At 31.3% G+C, this 26,609-nt stretch overlaps 1 protein-coding gene across 9 annotated transcripts in view; it reads left to right on the top strand.

Moving 5' to 3' along the window:
* LOC127155534 (microtubule-associated protein 4) overlaps positions 1 to 26,609 on the top strand; it is a 78,398-nt gene that overhangs the window by 20,345 nt on the left and 31,444 nt on the right. For 7 of the 9 annotated variants that reach the window (XM_051097799.1, XM_051097803.1, XM_051097802.1 and 4 more), the window contains 4 exons: positions 12,048 to 12,128; positions 14,323 to 14,409; positions 17,994 to 18,179; positions 21,491 to 22,708. In XM_051097799.1, the coding sequence (XP_050953756.1) occupies positions 12,048 to 12,128; positions 14,323 to 14,409; positions 17,994 to 18,179; positions 21,491 to 22,708 (1,572 nt within the window). Of the gene's footprint in view, positions 1 to 11,786; positions 11,967 to 12,047; positions 12,129 to 14,322; positions 14,410 to 17,993; positions 18,180 to 21,490; positions 22,709 to 26,609 lie in introns of those variants that run through there. The other 2 variants (XM_051097804.1, XM_051097806.1) reach the window with 2 other exon arrangements.

Below are 26,609 nucleotides of genomic sequence, written 5' to 3'. Positions count from 1 at the left end.
AACACATGGAAATTAAAAATTAGGTAAAATTTTTTTTGTAAAATGTGCATTTTTCTATGCCCAAAATATGCATTTTTCTGGTAACATGATACTAAAAACACAAATGAGGCACAAATACTGGGTAAAATATGTTTTTCTAATAATGTAAATGCTCAAAACAAAAACGCATGCAACACAAAAATTGGGCAAAATAGTTTTTAATTCAATTTTAAATTTTTATGAATATTTTTAATTAGAATTTTGCATGTTCTTGCTATTTCATCGCAATGCATTCTGGCATTTCCTGCCCACGATGGTGCCAAACAATTAATCTTTATTAAGGTGTCTTAAAAGGCAGCATGTCTGTTTAGACCAGCTTTTATTTCTGGAATACACTAAGATGCCTTACAATGCTGACTATGTAGACGGCTCACTAGGGTTTGGAACACAGTCTGGCTGTCAGACGCACTCCAGCCTCTCATTTAAAGACATTTTCTTCTTCCTCTTTGGCAAAGTCATCCCAGCCACACTGTACAGCATCATCAGTGCAACCGCGGGACGCTCCAAACACACACCACCGGAGGAAATCCCTCTGTAGGCTCATGGGAAATGGGATCTTTTAAGGGAATGGTAGCTCAGAGTGAGAGTTGATATATGTAGTGATGACAGACAAGTCACACACGCCTCGAGATCCACACACACACACTCGATCTGTTTACTGTCTTACTGTCAGGTCTTTCTTCTTTCTCATGCACATTTCACCAATTAAAGTCAATATGAAATCACAATTAACCTCATTGTCTTATTGTGAATGATGTATCAGAGCACATTTTTTCCAAAAAATGAAAAATAGGTTTTATCTAACCTATTTTTTATTCATTGTTCTAGGCTGCTGTGGTGTCAGTTAATTAATTAGTGTTAGGTAATGTGATACATGTTACAGAAATAATAATATTAAATAGAAAGTTGATCTCCCACAATCCACTGCAAACTACTTCAGCTCTGACCAGGGTTATTATAGTTAAATAATACTAAACTGTACTTAACACTTTTGTTACTAGAATAAAATAATAGCAATTATTAATAGTGAATAGTAAATAATAATAATTGTAATATATTTTTAATTATTATTTTATTTCAGCTAATGTTTATTATATATGAAGATTAACTGAAAAATATTTTAAAATTAAAATAAATAAGTAATATTTTATTATTCCAGCTTTCTCATTTAAATTTTTAATTTAATTGTATGTACTAAAATAACTCTAACTATAATGGAATATATAAAAAAAAATACAAAAAATGGCAAAAAACACAAAAACGCTATTTAAACTTTAAATAAAAAAATTGAATATATACACACATTATATTAAATTAACACTAGTTTTGACCCTGAATATCCTGCTTCACCCCAAAATGCATCACATTATAGAAGTGAAATGGTTTGTAACTGCCGTTTCATGTTGGCTGTAAGTCTATTCTTGTCTAAATATCCTTTTAGAGACTTCATTACTAGTGATAATTACGGTTTACCTGTAAACATGCACCATTAGTAATATGTCTTATTAGTTTTAAAGCACACTGCTTTGTTTATCATTATACAGCATTCGCCCAAAGAGACGTGTTGTTTCAATTGCTGCATTTGATTACATAGTAAGATGCATCGTGTGCACAAACATCCGCACATGTACACTTCCCTCCGTCCTCCTGTCTGGCCATGTTAAAGCTCACTTCTCTGAGACCTGAGCTGCCAAAGTTCATCACACAGTCACAAACACCCACAGCCTGTTGTAGTCTCAGCAGCATTTATATAAGCACTCGTAGCAGACTGTCTGTCTAAGGCCAGAAATGCAAATGCAATCATTCGGCCCGTGTGCTGAAAGTGTGCATGGGTTACAAAGATGCTGTTAATATCTATAGAGCAGGTAGCAGTATAGCCAAATATATAAAATAAACTTACATATGTTTTACGCAACATTCACTCAAAATTGACTAAAAATGTTGTTAAAATGTTCAAACTTCAGATGTTTGTGTCTTTAAAGCCATTTGTTGTCGCTAGGTAGTTTTTAGTAGAAGTTTCAGGCCTGACGCTGCACTCAGGTATTTTTTTTTCTAGCTGATGTGTTTCCATTACGTAACTCCCTTTCTTTCAGCTGTGTTTGTTTTTAACAAATGCATGTGTTTTTAATGATTGAATGATTCGTCTGTTTTTCTTGTCATCTACATGGTTTTAATGAACTTACAGAAACCTACAGTAAACACTGTCTTAAGTGGTCTTTTATGAAAATAACATATTTATTTCATGCATTTTATTCATAGGATGTCTTGGCTCGCAAGTCCCATTTTTGCAACACCAGTGGTACAAAACCAAAAATAAGTAAATAAAATAATAACAACAAAAGAAACCAAGTAGGTCGTGGTGCAAATAAAAGAAAAGAAAAAAGAAAAGAAAAGAAAAGAAAAGAAAAGAAAAAAAGAAAAGAAATAAAAAATAAAATAAAATAAAATGTTCGTCTTTAAAATAATATTATACTATTTTATTTACACCTCCACCTACTTGTTTCCTTTTATTGTTATTAAAATAAAAATTATATATATATATAAATAAAAAATATGATTATATATATATATATATATATATATATATATATATATATATATATATATATATATATATATTATTTTTTTTTATTTTTTGCCATGTAATTTTTTCTCATCTGCCATTTGTCTTTTGTTATTGTGCAGCTATTTGAAACTCTGTTAGGTGCTGCAAATGTCACAGAAATCACATGCTGCATTGATAGACAAATCGATTGAAATTGCATTAAGGTCAAGTCTTACGATGTGAATGTTTAACCAGAAACCATAAAAGGCTTCAAACGCGTTGCTGTTTCTTCTTCTGTCACTGGCACACATGCTGGCTGCTGTACTCTTTACTACATCTGATTCACGTGTAGATTTTTCTAGTGACCACACAGTTAATAAAGTTTTTATCGACTGTATCTGACTGTTTCAGTCTGTCTCTGTACTTGGAAATCTGGTTATTTGTTACAGCATTGATTTTGGAGACATTTTGGATTAACTTCTTATACAGCTCGTCGGGATGTTCATGTTAACACATCAGTGTTTTGACTTTTTGGTAAAACTGACAAAAGGCTGCATATTAAAGGGATAGTTCACCTAAAAATAGACAAACCACATTGGAGCCCATTCACTATATGGACAAAAACACTGAGACATTTTCCAAATCCATTTTCCAATCCTTCTTTTGTGTTCCACAGAAGGAGGACACTCAGTTTTAATGCTAATGATGTTAATTTTGCTGTGAACGATCATTTTAAGTTGACTCACTACTGTACTTACATAAATGGACTTTACTTTTAGTTTTACTCGTCGTCATTACGATGGCGTGACTCCGTGGGCTGCAGTAAGAAGTGGGGAATGAAGCGTGTGTTTGGGCGTCGTCTATGCGGCAGTGGCTCCTGCGGGAGCTCTATATGGGTCAGCCTGGCCTACTTGAGTCTGTTTTAGGGCTGGACGGCCCCACAGCAGATGTGCTCGATCTGGAGTCGTTGTGTCCCTGATTCTCCAGAGGACGGGAACCTCTGTTAGGTCCATCTCTGATCCAGCTGTGCCCACTGCACAGTGAATCACTCATTTTGTTTTAGAAAGGCGAGTTTTCGATGTTTTATTGACAAACCATAATGTATATCAGTAAGATGTTTTATGATTTCAAAAGACATCCTACCAAGGCTGCATTTATTTGGTCAGAAATACAATAAAAACAGTAATATTGTGAAATAGCTGTTTTCTGGTGAATATATTGTAAAATGTAATTGTTTCTGAGTCAAAGCTGAATTTTCAGCATCATTACTCCAGTCTTCAGAGTGACATGATCCTACAGAAATCATTCTAAAATGCTGAATTGCTTCTTAGAAAAACTTTTCTGATCACTATAATGCATCCTTTCTAAATATAAAAGTATTGATTTATTTATAATTACTTATTTACAAATTTATGCACAAAATATACACAAAAATTGAGGGTTTTTTATTTTAATGTGTCCTTTTATAAAAGTATTAATTTCTTTAAAAAGGTTTGTTTTGTGTGCAAATATATACGAATTTATACACAATGTAGTTTTTTTTTATTTTTTTTTTTTTTTGCACATTTTTTTTTAGTATTTCTTATTTCTGTAGTATTTTATTGATTATGTGAATAATGTATTTATTTACTTGTCTGCTGAATCGATGAAATTTATTACACAATTGCATATCATCTAAATATGAAAGCATTAATTTCTTAAAATTTTAGTGTTCAAATATTTACAGAGTTATACAAATTTATGCACAGAATATACACAAAAATGGAGTTTTTTTATTTTTTTATTTTAATGTGTCCTTTTATAAAAGTATTAATTTCATTTTAAAAAGTTTTGTTTAGTGTACAAATTTATATGAATTTATACACGAAATTATACACATGTAGTTTTTATTTTATAGTATTTTTTTGCATATTTCTTGAAGTAGTATTTAATATTTCAGTATTATTTTATTGATTACGTGAAAAATGTATTTAGTTATTTATTTACTTGTTTGCTGAACTGATTAAATTTTATTACACAATTGCGTCCCATCTAAATATGAAAGTATTAATTTCTTTAAATAAAGTTTTGTTTAGTGTACAAATATATGCAAATTTATGCACAAAATATACACAAAAACAGAAGTTTTATTTTTTTAATGTGTCCTTTTATTAAAAAAATAATCTTTAAAAAAGCTTTGTTTAGTGTACAAATATATTCAAATTTATACACAAAATATACACAAAAATTTTTGTGCTTTATGATATAGTATTTTATTATTTGTATTATTTTTTTTAAATATTTAAGGTAGTATTTAATTTTTTGTGTATTTCATTGATTATGTGAATAATGTATTAATTTGTTTGTTTTATATTATATATATATATATATATATAAAATATAAAGTATATGGTAATTTTCTTATTAATAAAATAAAATAAAAACAAAAAGACTTTCATTTCCTGGAACTTGTTGTGTTTTATATTACATTATTATATTTTGGTTTCTAATGTATAATATAATGTATTAATAATCTATAAATATAATTTATGTATAATAAAACACTATATATTAAAAATATTATACTGTATTATTTATATATACAGTATTTAATTAATTTATTTATTTATCAGTCTATTTGTTTTTTTTAACCGATTATGTTTAAATATGAGTGCAGATGTTTGTCAAAAATTGCTAATTGTCTTAAAATGCTAAAAAATGTGTTATGACCCATATAATGTAAATCTTGTATGTTGTTATGTAATTTAGTTAAGAGTTTTTGCCTGTTTGTTGATCCTGGTTCAGTAATTGCAGTAGTATATTAGTAAACATCTACAGCTTTGGCATCCTGGTTTCGTCTGGTCTCGCAGCTCTTAATTCGGCATTATTTGTTTTCGTTGAGTCTAATCTGAACGGAGGTCAGTTTTGAGGCTGTTTCTCCACTGATGAAGGAGCCGTTTCCTATAATCCCGTCTGCGGAGGTGCTTTTCCCTGCTTCCTCGTACTTAGGATTGGTCTTTTGCAGATTTGTGATGTTTTAAATCATTTGTAAGCCGTTAACATTGCATAAGCGTTCTAATCCTGAGGATAAATGTAAAACAGATCAATGGAGCAGCGGTTTTGGGCCTCCTGCGGTGGAGCGTCTTGAGCGTCTCAACAGCGTCTGTGGGGTCAGACCGAGGACACACACGCTCCTCGTCTTCCGTGTTTACTGTCCTCACTAGACCTTGCTCTGTTCAAGTGCTGTTGTATTTGTTTTTATTTTTTTTTTTTTTTTTGCATATATTTATTTTCGTCTACCTCCTCTTCTTTTGTCCTCTTTTCTTTCTCTCCTTCCTCTTCCTTATCTTGTTTTTTTTGTATAGCTGTTCTTCCTTATCTTATCAACTTGTTGTTGTTGTTGTCATTTTCTTTCTTCATCGTTATCTTACTACTTTATTCATCATCTTCCTTATCTTCTTTCTTTTTCATCTTCTTGCTTCTTTGTAGTCGTCTTCATTATTTTTGATCTTATTCTTCCTCATCATCTTGTTATTCCTCTTCTTCCTCACCATTGTCCTTCATCTCATCATATCTCTTCTACACCTTTGTCTTTCTTGTCATTTACGTCCTTATGATTCTTTTTCTTCATTGTCATCTTGTTTTTGTTGTTGTTGTTCTTCATGAATAACATCATTTTCTTTCTCTTCCTGTTTTTATTCACCTTCTTCCTCATCTTTTTCTTATTCATCTTCTTGTTTCTCCTTGTCTTCATTCTCATCTGCCTCATTTTCTTCCTCCTCCTTTCCTACGTTTTAGCGTTCCTCATCATCTTTTTTCTCTTGTTTTTGTTGTTGTAGTATAAAAATACTATCAAATACTAATACTGTTATATTTACATGTACATTTTATTTATATATTTTAACAAAAATAATAATAAATGTTGTTAATGATTACATTTTTTAAATAATTTATTAAAATATTATTTATTATTTCCTTTTTTTTGAATATCAAATACTAAATACTAAATTATTTAAATGTATATTTTATTTATATATTTAAACAGTAATAGTAATTATACATTTTGTTAATGGTGGCATTTTTAAAATACTTTTATTTTTTAATATATAAAATTTGTTATTTAAATAATTTTTATTTATTTGCATATTATGATGATAATATTAACATTAATAATAATAAATGTTGTAAATGATGACATTTTTAAAATACTTTAATTTGTTAATATAACACTTTTTTACATATGTTTTGAATATCAAATACTAAATACTAATATATTTAAATGTGTTTTATATATTTAAGTACTACTAATAATAATGACAAATATTGTTAATGATTACATTTTTTAAATAATTTATTAAAAAATAAAATGTATTATTTACATATTTTTGAATATCAAATATTAAATACTAATATATTTAAATTTATATTTTATTTATATATTTAAATAATAATAATAATAATAATAATGATAAATGTTTTTAATTGACATTTTTAAAATACTTTTATTTATTAATATATAATTTATTATTTATATTTTTTTATTTGCATATAATCATGATATTAATGCTGCTACTACTCCTACTACTACTACTAATAATAAATGTTGTAAATTATGACATTTTTTAAATACTTTAATTTATTAATATACAAAAATTATTTACATATTTTTTATTGATTTGCATATAATGATAATATTAGCACTAATAATAATAATAAATGTTGTTAATGATGTTTTTAAAGTGCTTTAATGTATTAATCTATAACATTTGTTTACATATTTTTCTGAATATCAAATACTAAGTATTAATATATTTAAATGTGTCTTTTTAATATATTTAAATATAATAATAAAAATGGTAAATGTTGTTAATGATGACATTTTTAAAATACCTCCTGTTCTTCATAATCGAATCATTTTCTTCTTCCTCATTATCTTGTTCTTCCTCTTCCCACTTTTCAGCTTTCCTTTTTTTCTTGTTTTTATTTTTGCTATTTTTCATCTTCCTTATCATTTGTTCTTATAATCTTCCTCGTCTTGTTTTTGTTGTTCCTCTTCTTTCTCATCTTCTGTGTCGTCTTCTGCTTCTTGATATTTTCATTTTCCATCTTCCTCCTCATCTTTATCTACTTCCTTCTCATTTTTCTCATCTTCTTCTCCCTCAGCTTCTTGTGTTTGTTATTTTTATTCTTCTATCTTTTCATCTTCTTTTTTTGTCTTTGATTTCAGCAATAATTCTCAAGGCAATTTTTGTCAGCCTGCTGTGAGAAATTCCCTTTATTATGCATAATCTGTAGTTCTTCATCTTTTTGTGAACACACTTGATAGTTTTGTGCAATAAAACTGATTGTTTGTCAAAGTTTAGATATTTCAGTGCATTATTTTGTGGTTTGCATAATAATCATAAATAACCCTGTTCTGTCTTTGCATCCACTCCACATTGGTTGCCACAGTGTTAAATCATTTGCCATAGCTGTAAGTCGTTTGATGCATTTGTCCGCGGGTGATGAGAGCGATATAAATACGATCCGGTGGCAGACATGGATAGAAAGTCAGCCATGAGGTCACCCAGACTCCGTGACATTGCTCCGCTTCCTCTGGCAAATGTGTCATGAGATGCGGATCGTTTGCCCGGCCAACATTTCAGCGCGCCGCCTGCGTCCTCATTGGCATAGTCGTAAAAATAGACGGGGTCTGAGCGGCCCATGGGAGGTTTGGAGGCGCACAGTCACCGAAATGGGAAAAGAGACGGAATCGCCGTCCACAAAAATATATCAGAGGGTTCGAACAACAAAGTTCGAACTCTGGGCAAAGACATAAAACATAAACAAACAAATAAATAAAAAAGTACAGCCTCAAACTTCAGTTTTATAATCCATAAAATGGCTAAAATTTTCATTCTGTGGACACAACCAGTAGTATCGTTTTATCTTCATGTCTTTGGATAGTTTTTATAATAATAATAATAATAATAATAATAACAAATTATGTTGTTAATGGAAAAAATACTATCAAATACTAAAAACTAATATACTAAAATGTATATTTTATTTGTATATTTTAATAATAACAATGATGATAAATGTTGTTTATTGATGACATTTTTAAAGTACTTTATTAATATATCAAATGTATTTACATATTTATTTATTTGCATATAATGATGGTAGTAATAATAATAATAATTATTATTATTTTTAAATGTATAAATACAATATGATGATAATAATAATAACAAATTAAGTTGTTAGTGAAAAAAATACTATCAAATACAAAAAATATATATTTTAATGTATATCTTATCTATATATTTTAATAATAATAATGATAAATGTTGTTGATGACATTTTTTTAAATACTGTTATTTATTAATATATAAAATGTATTTACATATTTATTTGCATATAATGATGTTAACATTATTAATAATAATAACAAATATTATTATTATTATTAATTACATTTAAATGTATAACTAAAATATGAATTTATTGGTATTTACTTTTTAATAGTATTTAATATTTTTCTGCTTATTTATAATAAAATAATAAAAACAAATTAAATTAATACTGAGAACTAATATGTTTAAATGTATATTTTATTTATATATTTTAATAATAATAATAATAATAATAATAATAATAAATGTTGCTAATGATGACATTTAAATTACTTGTATTTATTAATATATTTATTATTTATTTATTTGCATATAATGATGATAATAATAACACTACTACTACTACTACTACTAATAAAAATAATAGTAATAGTAATAATAATTATTATATTTAAATCTATAAATAAAATATACATTTATTAGTATTTAGTTTTTAAGAATTTTTTGCTGTATTTCTAATTTATAATTAATTAATAAATAATAATAATAATAGTAATAATTAGATTGTTCAGCTATTGTCATGCTGTTCATTATCATGGATGATAATTTTGATAAATTCAAAATGAATGTATAATGGAATAACAACAAAATAAATAACTACCAAAATAATTGATATTCCTGTTGCCTGTTGAGTTTCCATTAAAGTTGCATTATTGTAAACGCTGAGACGTGTCAGTTACCGTCTGTGTTGATCAGCATCATGCATAGAGATGCTCTCCATAGACATTAAGGTGAAAATAAGAAAATGAGCATTCTGTATGATCATTCACTCCATTAGTGTGTTAGTATGCGAGTGGTTAGTTAACTGCGCTTCTCAAAGTCAAGCAGCCTCCATAGACCAGGAGAACTAGACAGGACGTGACAGTTCTGGGCTAGACGGCCATGATTTTTTGGCATCTTTCCCTCTTTTACTCTCTCACGACTTGTTCTGGATTGCATACAGCTTCCACACCCCGCCAGTTGTTGATTTCCCAGCATGCACCCTGAACGCCCACGGACAGACTGGTAATGGGTCGTAACTCACCATAACCTACCAAAACACTTCACTGCTGGTGCAGTCGTCTCATCTTTAGTTCTCTTTACAGCATCTAGTTTTGTCTAAGATTAGCATTTTATGAAAATGTTACGAGCCGATGAATGAAACTGAGCGTTCATGATGCGATCTGGGAGCAGACATGGCTGAAGGCTCGTTCGGCTCAACAGAAACGACGGGGTTAGTTTTTATAAACCAGAGCTGACAGATGATGCTGGTCATAGCTGGTTTACTTGTTTTCATCCGAGTACACAGCACGCATCTCTTTCCAGAACATTTCATTCTCTTTTATACATATTCACTGGGCAAATCTGGGATGTTTTTGGTGTCAAAAATGCTGCTATGTGTTGCGAGTTTAAAATAAAGTTTGGGGGTTTCTGCTCACCAAAGCTGCATGTATGTGATCAAAAATGTGAAATAATATTACAATGTAAAATAACTGTTTTCTATGTGAATATCTATTAAAATGTAATTTATTTCTGTGATCAAAGCTGAATTTTTCAGCATCCTTCAGAAATCATTCTAATATGCTGATTTATTAATTAATAATAATTAATAATGATTGTTTATAATTAATGGTTTTTAGATTTTCATTTGTAAAGTTTTATTTATTTTTTCTTTTTTTATGTCTAAGTAGTAAGTATTTTTTTTTTACTTTTTTTGTATTAATTAGTTTTTTTTATTCGTTTTAGTTATTGTATTACTTCAATAAAAATGAGAAATATTGTCTTTTGCCAACTAGCTGAAATATAATAAAATAAGTTTTTTTTATTTAATTTAATAATATATTTAATATAGTAAATATACATGTATTATATGTGTTTTAAGTAGTTTTTTCATTCTTTTTAATTTTTTTTATTAATTTATTTTTATTAGTTGTAGTTATTTTAATCTCTTCTGCTCACCAAAGCTGCATTTATTTGATCAAAAATACAGTACAAATGTGAAATATTATTGCCATGTAAAATAAGTGTCTTCTATTTAAATATATGTTAAAATGTAATTTATTTCTGTGATCAAAACTGAATTTTTCAAATCTTTGGTGTCACATAATCCTTCAGAAATCACTCTAATATGCTGATTTGCAGCTCAAGAAACATTTCTGATTATTATCAATGTTAAAAACAGTTGTGCTGCTTCATGTTTCTGTGAAAATGGTGACACATTTTATTTTTCAGGATTCACAGATAAATAGAAAGTTCAAAAGAACAGAATTTTTTGAAATAGAAATATTTTGTAACATTATGAATGTCTTTACGGTCACTTTTGATCAATTTAATGCATCATAGCTGAGTAAAAGTATTAAATTCTTGTAAACAAAAAAAAATGCTGAATTTACTTTTTCTTTTCCTTTTTTTATTTTTTTTAACATTTTATACAGTTTAGAATGACATGAAGGTGTGTAAATGAATTTTCCCTTTGGCAAAGAAGCTGTCTGTCTGATTTTGTGTACAGATACTGTATTTCCCTTATTTATTTCATGCTGTTAATGTGGCTTGTAATGTCTGTGGGTGAGATTTGCCTCATGACCGCCTTGATTTTGGCTCAAGAGCACGGAGCGCGGGTAACCCGAACTGAACCCCCCTCTGACCCGCAGACAGCATCCCACCCGCAGGTCCGGACCGAACGCATCTCTGTTTGGGTTCGTGGTCCCCACAGTGACTTTGACTCCCGTCCTGTCGAGTCTTTTCATCGTCACCCGCTCTGAGCCGCCGGCCCGTCTGAGGAGGGGCTGGAGGGGGTTTGTGGGAGGCGGCCGCGTCCAGAACCGCCACTTCGGATCAGGCTGCCGGCCTGGATTGAGTCGGGAGGTTCCCCACACAGACGGGTCCATGAGTTCACAGCGTGCCAGTCGGAGATGCGTCTCAGGCCCGATCCGCTGGAGCTTTGCGCTTTGACCGAGTGTGTGTTAACTTGAGTATGCGTTAGAGTAAGCAGGGAAATAGTGTGCTGTGTGTTTGATATGGGGCAGGTGAGTTGAAGGCATGGATTTATAGTCTGTAATCAGAGCGGAAAATTCATTTCCTTTTTTTTTTTTTTTGTTTTTTTACAGGCACCGTGAATCCATTGACCCCACGGAAGGAGACGAAGCCTCAGACTGACCAGCAGACGTTTGGGACGGACTTACTATCAGGTGAGTTCAGTTTGTGCTTTATGTATTAAATGAAGCATTAGCAGAGTTGTGACGTACATAATAAAATCGAGTTTGCAATGCAGATTATTGTAGTTAAGAACTGCCCACTTACACACAAGAGACAGACTGACCTGCCAGTGTCAGTTTGCTTGCTTTTATGTTAAATCTTGTGAAATAGATTAAATGGCAATAATAGACTTGCATGAAAAATATTAATATAATTAGTGCAGCATCTCTGTCCATGCACAGTTATTTTAGTGTCATTGATATACTGTTGTAATTTTTAATATTTTGAATTTTATAGAAAGAGGGTTTTATTTTCTTATTTTTAAATAATAATTTTATTTATACTTATTCATTTGTATTTGTAAAATAATCAATTTGGACTGTTTTTAACATTTTTTTAAAAAATATTTTTTATTTATTTTATAATATAGTAAATATAAATATATAACAATTCACCACCTTTAATCATAGTATTATTCATGTACTGTTTATATCAGAATATTTTTGTTAATAATTGTTAATAATTAATGGTTTTAGATATTCTGTTTTCACTTTTTAATGTTTTAGTTCAGTGAAAAGAAATGTTGTCTTGCCAAATAGCTGAAATAAAATAGCTTATTTGCTTATTTATTTTTTAAATATTTTATACATTTTTAATTTTATTTTATAATATATTTAATGTAGTAAATATACATGTATAACAATTAACCACCTTCAGTCATTTATCATTTGTTTCAGTATCATTGATATACTATTTATATCAGATTTTTTGTTAATAATTAATGTTTTTAGATTTTCTGTTTTCATTTTGTTCGTAGTTTTAATTTTGTGTTTTTGTCATTTTTTTTAATTCCTTTTTTAATACATCTAAGTAGTTTTACATTCTTCTTTTTTTATTAATAATATTTTATTTATTTTAGTACTCTAATGAAAATGAGAAATGTTGATTTTTTTTTTTTTAAATAATATATTTAATATGGTAATGTAAATGTATAACAATTCACCACCTTCAATCATTTATTTATTTAGTTGATTGATATACTATTGATATTACATTAATAGACTGTTTATATCAGAATATTTTTGTTAGTAATGTTAATAATTAATAATAATTGTAAAAAATTAATGTTTTTAGATTTTCTGTATCCAGTTTACTTGCAAACTTTAAAAAAAATGTTGTTTTGTCATTTTTTAATTTATTTTTAAATAATACTTAAAAATTATAAAATATTTTTTTTTTTTAACATTTTATTTTATATTTATTATAGTAAATATAAATGTATAACAAAATACCTTTTATTCATTTATCATTTATTTTAATATCATTGATATCATTGATTTATATCAGTATTTGTTTGTTAATAATTAATGATTTTTTTTTAATTAGTTTTAGTTTTATTTTTTTTCCATCAAGGTTTTACTAAAGTAGTAATACATACAGGCTGCTTTCTTAAACTGCAAATATGATTTGCTGGTGAATTTGAAACTAAACTCATCTTTCAAAGATTTTTATGACATAAAACTCAACAGACATTGGCAATAAATTGCTTTCCTTTAGGGTAAATTGCTCTGTAAGTCTGCTAAATAAATACATGTAAATGTAAATGCAGTGCTTCTGAGTGAAAGTGTTCATTGTGTCTGTAATATGACTTTGTTGTTACTCTCAGAAGTTGTGTAAAGTCAGCCAAAATCAGCCAGATGGAGAAAGAGTTTTCCAGTTTAGTGTGCAATATGCATAAGATTAACAGTGAACAGATTGTGGATGGAAACTGAGACTTTTTCTTACTAGAATTATGTTTTGAAACTATGATGATAGAAAAGGATGTGAGGTGTTTTCTTCCTGTCTAGAGTGCTTGTGATGATTTGGTGTTTCTTCAAAGTGCATTTCTATGGGATTTTTCACCTGTTTTCTGGTCCAGCAGGTGAATCACATGAGCACAGACCCTGACTGATGGTTTAAGGCTGTGTTTGTGGTTGCTGTAATGTTTACTAAATGACACATGAACATTTACATCGGTCATTTTCCGTTCACTAGTGCTAACCGTCTGCTTTTGGCAGCTTGTTTTGTCTCTGTAAAGCCTCTTAGAAAACACTCGTCACTGTAGTTCTCTCATTGAAATGCAGCGCGGCATCTGTGCACTCGTACGACACGCCCTGTTGTTTATCTGCTCTCTCCGTCTCTCTCCAGACTCCACGTCTGCTTTTCCTGATCAGTGGAGCTCACAGTCCGGCCCCCCGCAGATGACGGACAGCAGCCCGATGGCAGCGTTCACAGGTGACCACCTTCACTGATCTCACATCATAATGAGTGTCAAAAATCACCTGATCTCTGCAATCATTCCAGCCATAATCATAGTTACCAGTGTTTTATTGAAGATGGTCAGTTGAGATGTTTCATAAATACATAAATATAAATGTAATACATTTTATGTTTTAACAGTGTAGAATCTTCAAAATATTTTATAAATATTTTTATTAATAAAAAATAATTGAGTTTTTAAAAATGTATGTATTATTAATACATAAATGCATGCAATTTTATATTTTATATATATATATATATAATATTTTATTATATATTAGTATATATATTTTATTAGCAAATTACTAATCATGATAATTAATAATAATAATAATATATCTAACTACTTTATTACCACTAGTTATTACTTATAATGCTAATTAATAATAATGCCTATTAATAATTTATTAGTAAAATTATACTGTAAATACTACATTCATTTAATTTTTTAAATAAAAAATAAAATAACAAATACATAAAAATACATATAGCAAATAAAAAAATAACATGAAGATATGTAGTTTTTAATATTTTTATAGTTTTATTTTATTAGTGTTTTTTATTTTATTTATAAATAATCATTTTATTTATACTTATTAATTTTATTAGTAAAACGTATATTAATTTATTTTTAAATTTGATTTTGTAATGTTTTTTTTTTTTTTGCATTTTTGTCATGTCATAGTTTTTTTCTTTTTTTATTAATTTTAGTTATTGTAGTATTTTGTATTTTTAATATAGTAAAGTTTTAGCTTTTTCATTATTTGTAATTTTTTTAATTAATTAATTTTTTATTAACATTAATAACAAAACATTCTGATATAAATAGTATATTAATGGTATAAAAATAATTAATAAATAATTGTTTATAAATCATCTTTTTAAATTTTCTGTTTTCACTTTATTTGTAAAGTTTTAGAAATCTTTAAAAAAAAAAGATTCTTTCATTTATATATCGAAGTACTTTTTTCATTTTAATTTTTTTTATTAATTTATTTTTTTATTTTTTTTATTAATTTTAGTTATTCAATGAAAATGAGAAATGTTGTCTTGCCAGCTAGCTGAAATAAAATAAGTTATTTACTTATTTATTTTTTAAATATATTTTTGTAATAAATTTTATACATTTTTTTTTAAAAAAGTGTATGTATAATTGTATTACCAAATTACTAATCATAATGAATAATAATAATAATAATATATCTAACTACCGTATTATTACTTATAATGCTAATTAATAATAATGTGTATTAATAATATATAAGTAATATTATACTGTAAATACTACATTCATTTAACTTTTTTAAAATAAAAAATAAAATAATAAATAAAAAATATTTTAATTTTAAATGATGAAATATTGCAATATATAATAGTTTAAAATATTATAATATATGACAATATATAATGTAAAATACTATAAAAATCTAAAAATACTAAAAAACAAAATCTTTTGACGTTACGTCTTTAGTAATTTAATTTTGGGATGTTTATATATAGCTTTGAAAATCATTTTTCTAATGTGATTTAGCTGCTTTCCAGAGCTCGCTGTTTCAGGCCGGACCGCCGTTAATTATACGCTTTTATTTGGTCAGTGTCATCTTGTTAAATCTTTCTCCGGCCATTAATTAGGTTTACTAAAATTGTATATCCAGCAAAACAACACCTCTAATTACCCCGACCTCATTTAATGCAGATCTCATGTCTTCACGTCCTGTGATTCCTGTTTTGAATGTGATACACATCTCTCAGCTACTAGTAATACTGGTTAGAGATGTTGGGAAACTTGAATAAGTTTATGGCATCATTGTGTGGGAACATCATGTTGAATGTCACAGACAAAAACAGCACCTGGTCGTGTGCTGATAAATAAAGGTTTGATTTGATGTAACCTGGAGCTTTTATTCTGCACTCTAATGGGCCGCATTAGTAGTAATGCTAGTAATGAAAATGAGCGTGAATTCATTAGCGGGGGTAAATGAACAGGCCTGTTCCTCTCTGGAAAGACAATAGCTGATGATCGCACTGGTTTGAAGTGGCTCTTGGGAGGTGATGAGTCACGCTCACATCAGAATGCAGCTCAGATGCGGCGCAGTTCGTGTCTGATGGTGGATTTCACCACCTGTTACAGACTCGCTCGCTTTCTGTCGTACCTCGTGTCATACAAAAACATCTCATCTAATAAAGGTATTTGACAGATACATGCATGTATCATAGATAGAGATGTTACAGATGCATCAGCTGATCCATGTCTGGATTGTGTTTTTTCATTGCAAAAGGTTGCTAAGTGACTATTAAAATTTAATAATATTTAATGAACTCTATGTACTTAATACTGTGGAATCGTCATCTTCATGGTTATATATTTATCATGTATTTATTATTTTTTGTTAATCCCTAATAAATGATTTTTTAAATTTTATTTAATTATTTTAACAAAATAATGTTAATGTTATAAATCTAACCACTATATTATTACTACTAATACATTTTATTTTTATTATTATTTTTTATTGCTATTATTATATTTATTTAATAATAATTTATGAATCATTTATAATTATTTAATGATTATTAATTATTTAGATTTTTTCTGGCAATAATTCTTTAGCATTTTTATAAATAATAAATTTAATGCATTTAATGTGCTTAATACTGGAATCTTCATGCATAATTGTTTCTCTATTTATTTGTTTATTATTACTTATATTTATATATTATATTTATGTTTCATAAATTATTTTTAATAACAAAATAATGTTAATGTTATAAATCTAACTGCTATATTATTACTACTTAATAATTAACACTTAATAATGATAATAATAATTCTTATTATTAGTAATTGTATTATTATTATAATTCTTATTTTATTGCTATTATTTTATTTAATAATTGTTGCTAATAAGTGCTTAATACTGTGGAATCTTCATGTATAATTGTTTCTATATTTATAATTTATATTTCATAAATTATTTTTAATAACAAAATGTTAATGTTATACATCTAACAGAATAATAATAATAATTAGTATTTTTATAAATTTTATTATTGTTGTTTTATTGCTATTATTTTATTTAATAATTTATTAATATTTTTTTAATTATTTAATAATTCATAATAATTTAGATTTTTTTCTGGTAATAATTCATTATCATTTTTATAATTATTAATAAATGTAATACATTGAATATGCTTAATACTGTGGAATCTTCATGTATGATTGTTTTTATATTTATTTATTTGTTTATTATTATTTCTATTTCTATTTTACATTTAGATTATATTTTATGTTTTGAATTTTTTTTTATTGCAGTATCAAAATAATGTTAATATTATAAATTCTACTATTACTGCTACTACTACTGCTACCAGCAGAATTATTTACAGTAATAATAATTAAAAACATTATTTTTTTTAATTATCAAACCTCATTAGATTATTGTGTCTGTAATTTCATGGTTCAAGCGAATGCCTTGAACCACTACAAATACATGGTACAATGAAGTAAATATGTCATGTATTTGACTTCTTTCTGAATTTCTTTGAACCCGTAGGTTTCTCTCAGCCGAGCGTCATGTCAGCTGTGATCACAGGTGCTGCTCCTTTCCAGACAGAAAGACCGTCTGGTGTGGCCGAAGCGCAGGAGCCGCCAGCTGCTCAGGCCACCGAGGCCCCCAAAATACCAGCTGAACCCCTGGCAGCCGCGACGGCACCCAAGAGCCCACAGGACACATCTGCAGGTAGTATCACGATGTTGAGTGTATGTCAATTGCATTACGATCGCAGAATTGATCTTTCTCTAAAGCAGTAATGTTTTATAACATGTAATCGTCTTCAAGCACTGTTCATCCCTTTAATATGTAGTGAATTTCCCTCATGTACTTCCCATGTGTTTTGTATCAGGGATTATGGGATTCCTACAGGAGCCCCTGTGGTGCAGATTTCTAATCTGTCGTTAATTAAAGCTATGGATGTCCACTAGGGGGCACTAGACTGAGTTACATTATCAGTTGTCAAAACTAGTCAAATCCATCCATTCTGGTATCCCAGGGGGCTTTAGGCCTCCACAGCTGTATGGAGTTAGTACAGTGCAGCTGAGACCCAGAGTCATGCCACTGGTTTATATCAAGCTCAAGAACCATATTCTGCCCGGTTTGATGCTCAGGGCTGGTTGTTGATGTGCAAACAGTGTTACGCACCTACCAGATGCAGAGTCACAATAACTCATGCATGAGTCATTTATCAAGTGCCTGATCATTAAATCACCCAGATGGAAATCATAAGCATACTTATAATAGCAAATGTAATATATCGGTCTCAAATATAAATTTACATGTATGAGTTTCTTTATTTTGAAGAATGCTGGTAACCCAAGTTGACAGTAGCCATTGGCTTCCATAGTATTTTTATTCCATACAATGGCTATTGTCAATAGTTTGGTTGCTGACGTTTTTCAAAATATCCTATTTTGTGTTCAACAGAACAAAAAAGAACTCATACAGGTTTGGAACAACTTGAAGGTGAGTAAATGTAGACAGAGCTTTCATTTTTGGGTCACAGATGGAGTGTGTCCCCTAATGCATTGCAGTCTCACAGGTTTATCCCCATCAATCTGAACAGCACATATCCATCTGTGATTTATCTAAGCGTGTCATATCAGGACAGATCATCAGGAACAACACTTCATGTTATAGACTAACAAATATATGTTCTAAGAACGTTTTGCTAATGTTCCCGTTCAGTGATCAAAACGTTATTTTTAAATGATCTCCAGGGTTCGTACAAGGTGCTTAAAGTGCTTGAAGTACTTGAGTTTGACTGTTTGAAATGTAAGGCCTGGAAAACCCTTGAATATATTGAAATATTCCTAAAGAGATTCAATTAATCAATTAAATAAGTGTTTAATTTTTTTTTTTTAATAATCACGTGTCAAATTCAAATTCATGCAATTCAAAAAACTTTTTTTTTTGGTTGCTGATTTCAGTTAATGTCATAACAAGCAAGCTAAGCCAGTAGTAGTACTGACAGCATCGTGTAAACATGGCTGAAAACACAAAAAGAGGGACAGATGAACCGAATCAGTTAAGTGAGTCATTTACGCAGGAACGCTGGATTCAAACTTGTGAATTCAATCATTCATTTTAAGCGATTCACTAGTAAAAAAAAAAAAAGATTAAATTGAAAGAACTTTTTGAAACTCTGAATCAGTTAATCCATTGTGTCGCAAAATGATTCACTGTTTTGAAGTGCTTCAATCGGATAGCGAATCATGAATCATTTGATTCAGATCAGAACTTCAAATCGTGCATCGCGAATCATTTGATTTAGATAGGAACTTAACGTCTTGCAAATCATTTGATTCAGATTGGTACTTTGGAGCGGGGTCGTAAGTCAATTTCACAGTTTAAATGATTCCCATGCATGCTCTGATCCTGAGTCCTGATCTGAAATGATGGTTCGTGAATCAAAATTATTCAGTTTGGGACTTTGGAGCACGAATCGTGAATCATTTGATTCAGATTGGAGCTTCGGAGCGGGTTCACAAATCATTTGCTTCAGATCTAAACGTGAATCATTTGATTTAGACCAGGGGTTCAGGAGTGAGTTCACAAATTTTTCAAAAGCATACACAAACAAATCCCTTAAGAAAATTAACCATGGTTTCGTTATAGTAAAAGTGTAGTAACCATGTTTTTTGTATAACCACAAACTACAAATACCACGGTTAAACTATGGTTAGTGTTGGAAAACCATGGTTAATTTGTGGTTACCATGGTTTAACTATAGTAACCATGTGTTGCCAGTTTAACAATAAACAAAACAAAAAGTTAATACATTTATACCTTAAAGGACACGTTTACAGGTTTGTTTTAGGATTAACAGAACTTTACTTTCCATATAATTATCTAGATCAACTTTGAATAAAGAAAAAGCCAGATTTTTCCTTATGCATGTGAAATTCTTTACTTTTTGCAATTTTGTTTTATTAGTAGATTTGATCTATTTATCATTTGATAAGTGAGATCTCTGATTGAAGTCCTTGAAAATCAACAAAGCAGTGCTTAAAGTCCTTGAAAGTCTTATGATTTCATTTTACAGTATCTGTATGAACCGTGGATCTCTGAACGTTCAAAACATTCATGTTTTAAAAACTTACTTTGGTAATACAAACTTTAACGGAACATTAAATTTTTTTAAACATTATGGGAATGTTACTTTTGAATGTCCTTATAACGTTTTTAAACAAGTTTCAGAAAAAAATGTTCAATGAACGATGTAAAAATAACGTTTTAATATTTCAAGAACATAATTAAAACCAGATTACTCTGAATGAACATTCTGTTAATGTTACTGCAATAACGTTTGTTTATAACTTAGAGAGATCCTTGCCAAAACATTAGCCAAATTTCTGAGAGCATTCCCTGTTCAAGGACAGAGATATGTGGGTCAGTCAGGCTTGCGATTTAGTATGCGAAAAATCGTCCTGCATTACTGTGTGCAAATTCAAACCCCACAAATCATCTGCTCATTACTTCTAATAGAGCGGACTAGACCTTATGCACAAATGAATTATGCTTGACCTCAGTTGCTCAGTCTGATTTGTGCAGACCATCTGCAGAAATGTAAAAGAGGCCATGACTGCAATGACTTTAAATGTCTTTTTTGACTGAAAAATCTTACTTTAGAAGCATCACTTAATAAGATTGTATCTTGAATGTAAATTTTTTCATTTTGACTTTTTTTCCCACTTGAAACAAATAATCTTGTAGTATAATTTAAATATTGTATTGACCAATAAGCATCCATGGATGCAACTATCCATTTCTAAAACTAAAAATAATGCATGCTATTACCATCCTCTGTTACCATCTTGTTCTACTTTCACATATTGGTTAGAATCTCAAAAGATGCTCATAATTGTTTAATCTTTGCAGGTTATAAGGTATATCATATTAACCTATCAGAGAGTGATTAATTAGTGAATGCATGTGTGAGAGAGCAAAAATGGAAGTTAGTGCTGCTCTAATTTCCATTCTTCTTTGCATACGAGGTGTCTTTGCTGACCGCTGGTCCGATGAGGCCGGCATTCCATCCGACCTGCCCTTCACGCCCAGCGTTTCCACCGTAATCAGTCGCCATGCCGGTCCTCTGGTCGAGAGCAGCCCACTTGACACGTCCGACCCTCAGTGGTCCCCGAGAGATAGCGGGCCGGGAGATGCAGAGGAAAGGGAAAGTGAAGGATCTGACCGTAAGAAGGAAAAGAAGAAGAAGAAACGAAGACCCAGAGACGAGGTGTTTGACTTCCATACAGAAATGCAAAGCGAAAGTGCTTCATCCGTCAGCCCCCATCAGCCGTCCCCACGCAAGGAACGGGACCGAGACGGAGGCTGGGAAGACATCGGACGCATCGGCGGCAGAGTTAAGAAGCCAAAAAGCCGCAAGAAGATTCCTGAGGAATGGGCAGTCCATGCCGAGCCATTTATCCCTGCTTCGGCTTGCATGCCGCACGAGTTCTCCGCTGATTTCTTCCGATCACCCACTGAAGTTGACAGCGGTCTTGTGTCGCTTTCTGAGGACTACTCTGAAGAGAGCATCATTCCTCTGTCTCTTACTCAAGACCTTCTGTCCCTCACAGCCTCTTCCCCACCATCCACAACGCATCGTGAACCTGCAATTCCCTCTCCAAAGTCTCCCAGTCAAGCCCCCGCTTTATCACCCCAACACCCCTTGTCCTCTGGATTGCCATCCGGATTCCAAGATATCATCATGGACACAGAAGATTCTCTTGCTTGCAACCTCAGTGACACTCAGCCGTTCACCTCTCCAGGTGGAACCTTTGAGGAAGCCATGTTTGGACAAGATCACACCTACACCGCTTCCATTGGCACCCAAGATTCGCCCATAAAGGAACCCCAGGCGTCCACTCCTGGAAGCACTTGTTTTGTCCCACCGATGGAAGCGCTGATCTCGGCACCGCCGTTTTCTCCATCTGGACCTGCTTGGTCTCTTAATAACCACAGTCAACCCTTTGATCTTGAAGGTGTTGCCTTTGAGACCCCAGTTCCTGCACCTCTGCCTTCGCCAAAGAGCAAAACCCCAAAGGAACCAAAATCCAAACAAGGCAAGAAGTCCAGCTCATCCTCATCAAAGAGTCCAACCTCCCCTGAAGCAAAGCTGCTGTCTCCACAGAATTCCGGTCTGAATCCGGCCGCTCCGCCGTTCTTCCCTAGCTTTGCAGAACCTCGGGAGCTTGTCACAGGACTGGAAGGTTTGTTGTGGACCTTTGGGAAGTGGATCCACGTAATGCATGGCTGAGTGGATTCCAAGCCTGGGCTTGAGTGATTAAACTGCGCACCGCAATAACTAACACGTCACCCCGTCAGCTGGACGCAAGGGTCAGGGTTCGCTCAAAGCTTGGTTTTGCTTGGGTGTTTCTTCCACAATGAATGACCAACTATATAAACAAGCAAGACCCCAACCCCCCCTCCACCCCACTCCCCATTAACCTTGTGATCCAGGGTGTACTTTACTAATACAAACGCTTTGGTTTGCAGTTTGTCGAGGAGACGTGGTTGTTCCCTCACAATGTTGCATCTTTGCTGTTTTGATTGTTTCATATACTAGCACTGGTGGCACCTAACAGTGACAATCTTCTCTCTCTGTTTCCCACCACCTCTTTATTTTTCTCTTCTAGCACTTTTAGAGTGAATATGTACCACCCTTTTCACTTTATAAATGTATAGAAAGTACAGTACAGTTGTAAGTGATACCTTTTTTTTTTCTTTTCTCTTCTATGTTCCCCAACATCATCTGTTTCAACTCGCCAATTAGGTAAGTCAACAGTTCTTTTGTTACTGCTTTCTCTTTATGTGTCATGTATTGTGTAACATCCTTTACTTTTCATTTATAACTTCCTATACTTCACATTTCTTGCTGTAGCAGTCTCATGACTGGATATGCAGTTGAGGTCAAAAGTTTACATACACCTTGCAGAATCTGCAAAATGTTAATTATTTTACCAAAATAAGAGGGACCATACAAAATGCATGTTATTTTTTATGTAATACTGACCTGAATAAGATATTTCACATAAAAGACATTTACTTTAGTCCATAATAGAAAATAATAGTTGAATTTATAAAAATGAAGCTTGGTTCCTAATACTGTGTTGTTATCTGAATGATCCACAGCTGTGTTTTTCTGTTTAGTGATAGTTGTTCATGAGTCCCTTGTTTGTCCTAAACCATTAAACTGCCTGCTTTTCTTAATAAAATGTGTCTTTTGACACTGAGGACAACTGAGGGACTCATATGCAACTATTACAAACGGTTCACGTTTGAACGCTCACTGATGCTCCAGAAGGAAACACAATGCTCTCTACAAGAGCCGGGGGTGAAAACTTTTGAACAGAATAAAGATGTGTACATTTTTCTTAGTTTGCCTAAATATCGTATTTTTATCATTTAGTACTGCCCTTCAGAAGCTGCAGAAGATACTTGTTAAATTTACCCTGACGTTCAAATTCCAAAAGTTTTCACCCCCTGGCTCTTAATGCATCGTGTTTCATTCTGGAGCATCAGTGAGCGTTTGAACCTTCTGTAATAGTTGCATATGAGTCCCTCAGTTGTCCTCAGTGTGAAAAGATGGATCTCATAATCATACAATCATTGTTGGAAATGGTTCAAATACACAAAAATGCTGAAAAAATCCAAAGAATTTGTGAGACCTGAAGGATTTTTCTGAAGAACAGCAGCAGTTTAGCTGTTCAGGACAAACACTCATGAACAACTATCACTAAACAGAAAAACAGCTGTGGATCATTCAGGTAACCACATAGTATTAAGAATCAAGCATATGTAAACTTTAAAATGAGGTAGTTTTCTCTTGTAGACTATATGTAATATCTTTTATGTGAAATATCTTATTCAGGTCAGTACCAAATAAAAATAGCATGCATTTTGTATGACCTTCTCTAATTTTGCAGATTTTGCAAGGTGCATGTAAACTTTTGACCTCAGCTCTATGTGATATTGTTAGCGGATGTCCAACAGTGATTTGCTTCAAAGCAACTAAAGGTCATTATTTGATTGTGAAAGTTGGCAATTTGATGCAAGTGGTTGAGATTGTTGGTGATGCAAGAGTTTAGCTTTATGCAGATTTGTAATGATGTAACTACCAATAAGAGAGCAGATTGTGAAATGCCTGTGATGCAGTTGGCGACCTACAGTGATATAATTGCTGTCAGGGTAATTTGTAATAGAAATAACCTTGTTTGTATCTCAAAATAAAGTGAATTGGTATCTGGTACAGAAAGTCCTTGTAGCTCGACAAACAATTTACTAGCCTTTTTTCAGTAAAGCATATTATAAGTCAAGTGTAAACTAGATTCACAAGTGCCATCTGTAAATATTTATTTTAAAATTGCGGGGTGACTTTGTTTACTTTGTGAATACACATTTTTGGTGCAATTCGAAAGACATAAATCTCAAAGTGTGCTTCACTTTGAAGTGCATGACATTGTGGAAATTGGGTTGCAAATGCTGTTTCATCTTATAACCTTAGCACAATGTAAGCTGCGCAACTGCAGAAAAGCAGTGTAGTATTTGAAAATGGCCGGTTGCTGGTTTTAGATTCTCTGTGTGTAGCGCCTTTATTAGAGAGTGTGTGTGTGTAAGTGTGTGTGTGTGTTTGGGCGCGTCTGACACAGCTGTCTCTTTTAGTTCTCTGTAATTTTCGGCTCTTTCTCCAGTGGGGAGGGACTCTGTCACTGAGGGAGCTACTTATACACTCCAGGAGACAGGACATCAGCGTTCGGTGTCAGACTTCCCAACATGCAAATTAATGACAGTGTACCGTAAAGTGTGTGTGTGTGTGTGTGTGTGTGTGTGTGTTGTACTATGAGCTCATGAACTGAGAATAAGGAAATTGTGAAAGCTCAGTGTCAAATGTCACATTAGAGTGATTTATATTAATTCATGTTGTGTTGCATGCGGTAAATGTTTTAGTAAAAGAGTGACTGTGACGCCATATGCTTCATATTTTTGTGTTCAGTGTATTGTTAATGATTCATTTTAGTTTAGGTTTTAGTTAAGTTTTTATTTTTTTTTTATTTTCTACGTTCTTGTTAGTACTTCAACTTGAACTTTCAGTTACAATGTTTTTCATTTTCATGCACGTTTTTTTTACCATATATTTATATTTTATTTAACTTCAAATAACTTAACAAATAGCAGCGTTTCAAGGACATTTTTAATGTTATTGCCGAAGACTTTTCAAAGTACGATTTCTGAGTGAAGTCCAGCCTTGAGTGCATCTCTGAATGCCGCTGATTGTTTTGGGTCGTGATGTCTTTTGTGTGGTTGTGCACTTGTGAGTCTGCGAGCCTCTGGTGACGGCCAGAGACATTGATTGTGACTTTGAGTAGCATGTGTTGTTATGAATGGAGGAGTGATAACGCACATACAGACGCTCGGAGTGACTCAGCTCTCCTTTTGTACAGACAGACGCTTGTGATGGGAAAAATATACACTTGAGTTTGTTTGTTTCTCTGTGAATCTGATGTTTTGGATGCTAGTTTACATTTCATAGAGATTAATTTGGTTTTCCAAATATTTGAGAATTCATGATTATTAAGTGATGAGATTGTAATTTAATTGTGTCATTTAAACATTTAATTTTTGCATGCTTAAAAAAATTGGCTTCATCTAAATAATGGGATTTAAAATGGGCATTGAATTGCTCATCACAAACAACTGTTGTTCTCAGATAATTCTCAAGTTCATAATTTAGAGGTGGACAGTCAAACTGCATTTAGTGTTTACAGCAACATTTTTCTCCTTTATTGTTCGATTTTCAGTATGCAACTTTAAAAGAGTGGTAAAAGGCAGCAAATGTGGCAAATCATTTAATATTGCATTTGAGTTGTAATGCACTGAAAATATTCTGCATTGTTAAATTTACCTTTAATTGTTTTGTTTGTGTTTGTAATGCAAGGTTTTGTGTAGGGATGCTCATTTTAACCGGTTAACCGTTAACCGACGGAAAGAATTTTGACCGATTAATACAATCAGTTAAATGGTTTAAAAGGTCATTCTTTTTTTTTTTTTTTTTTTTTAATCGATCAAAATACTTTAAAACGTTTGCTGGATGATTAAAATAAAATAAACTTG

This window comes from Labeo rohita, chromosome 24 (genome assembly GCF_022985175.1).
Source record: "Labeo rohita strain BAU-BD-2019 chromosome 24, IGBB_LRoh.1.0, whole genome shotgun sequence".
NCBI classification, from domain to species: domain Eukaryota; kingdom Metazoa; phylum Chordata; class Actinopteri; order Cypriniformes; family Cyprinidae; genus Labeo; species Labeo rohita.
This window is presented reverse-complemented; position numbering and strand designations above follow the sequence as displayed.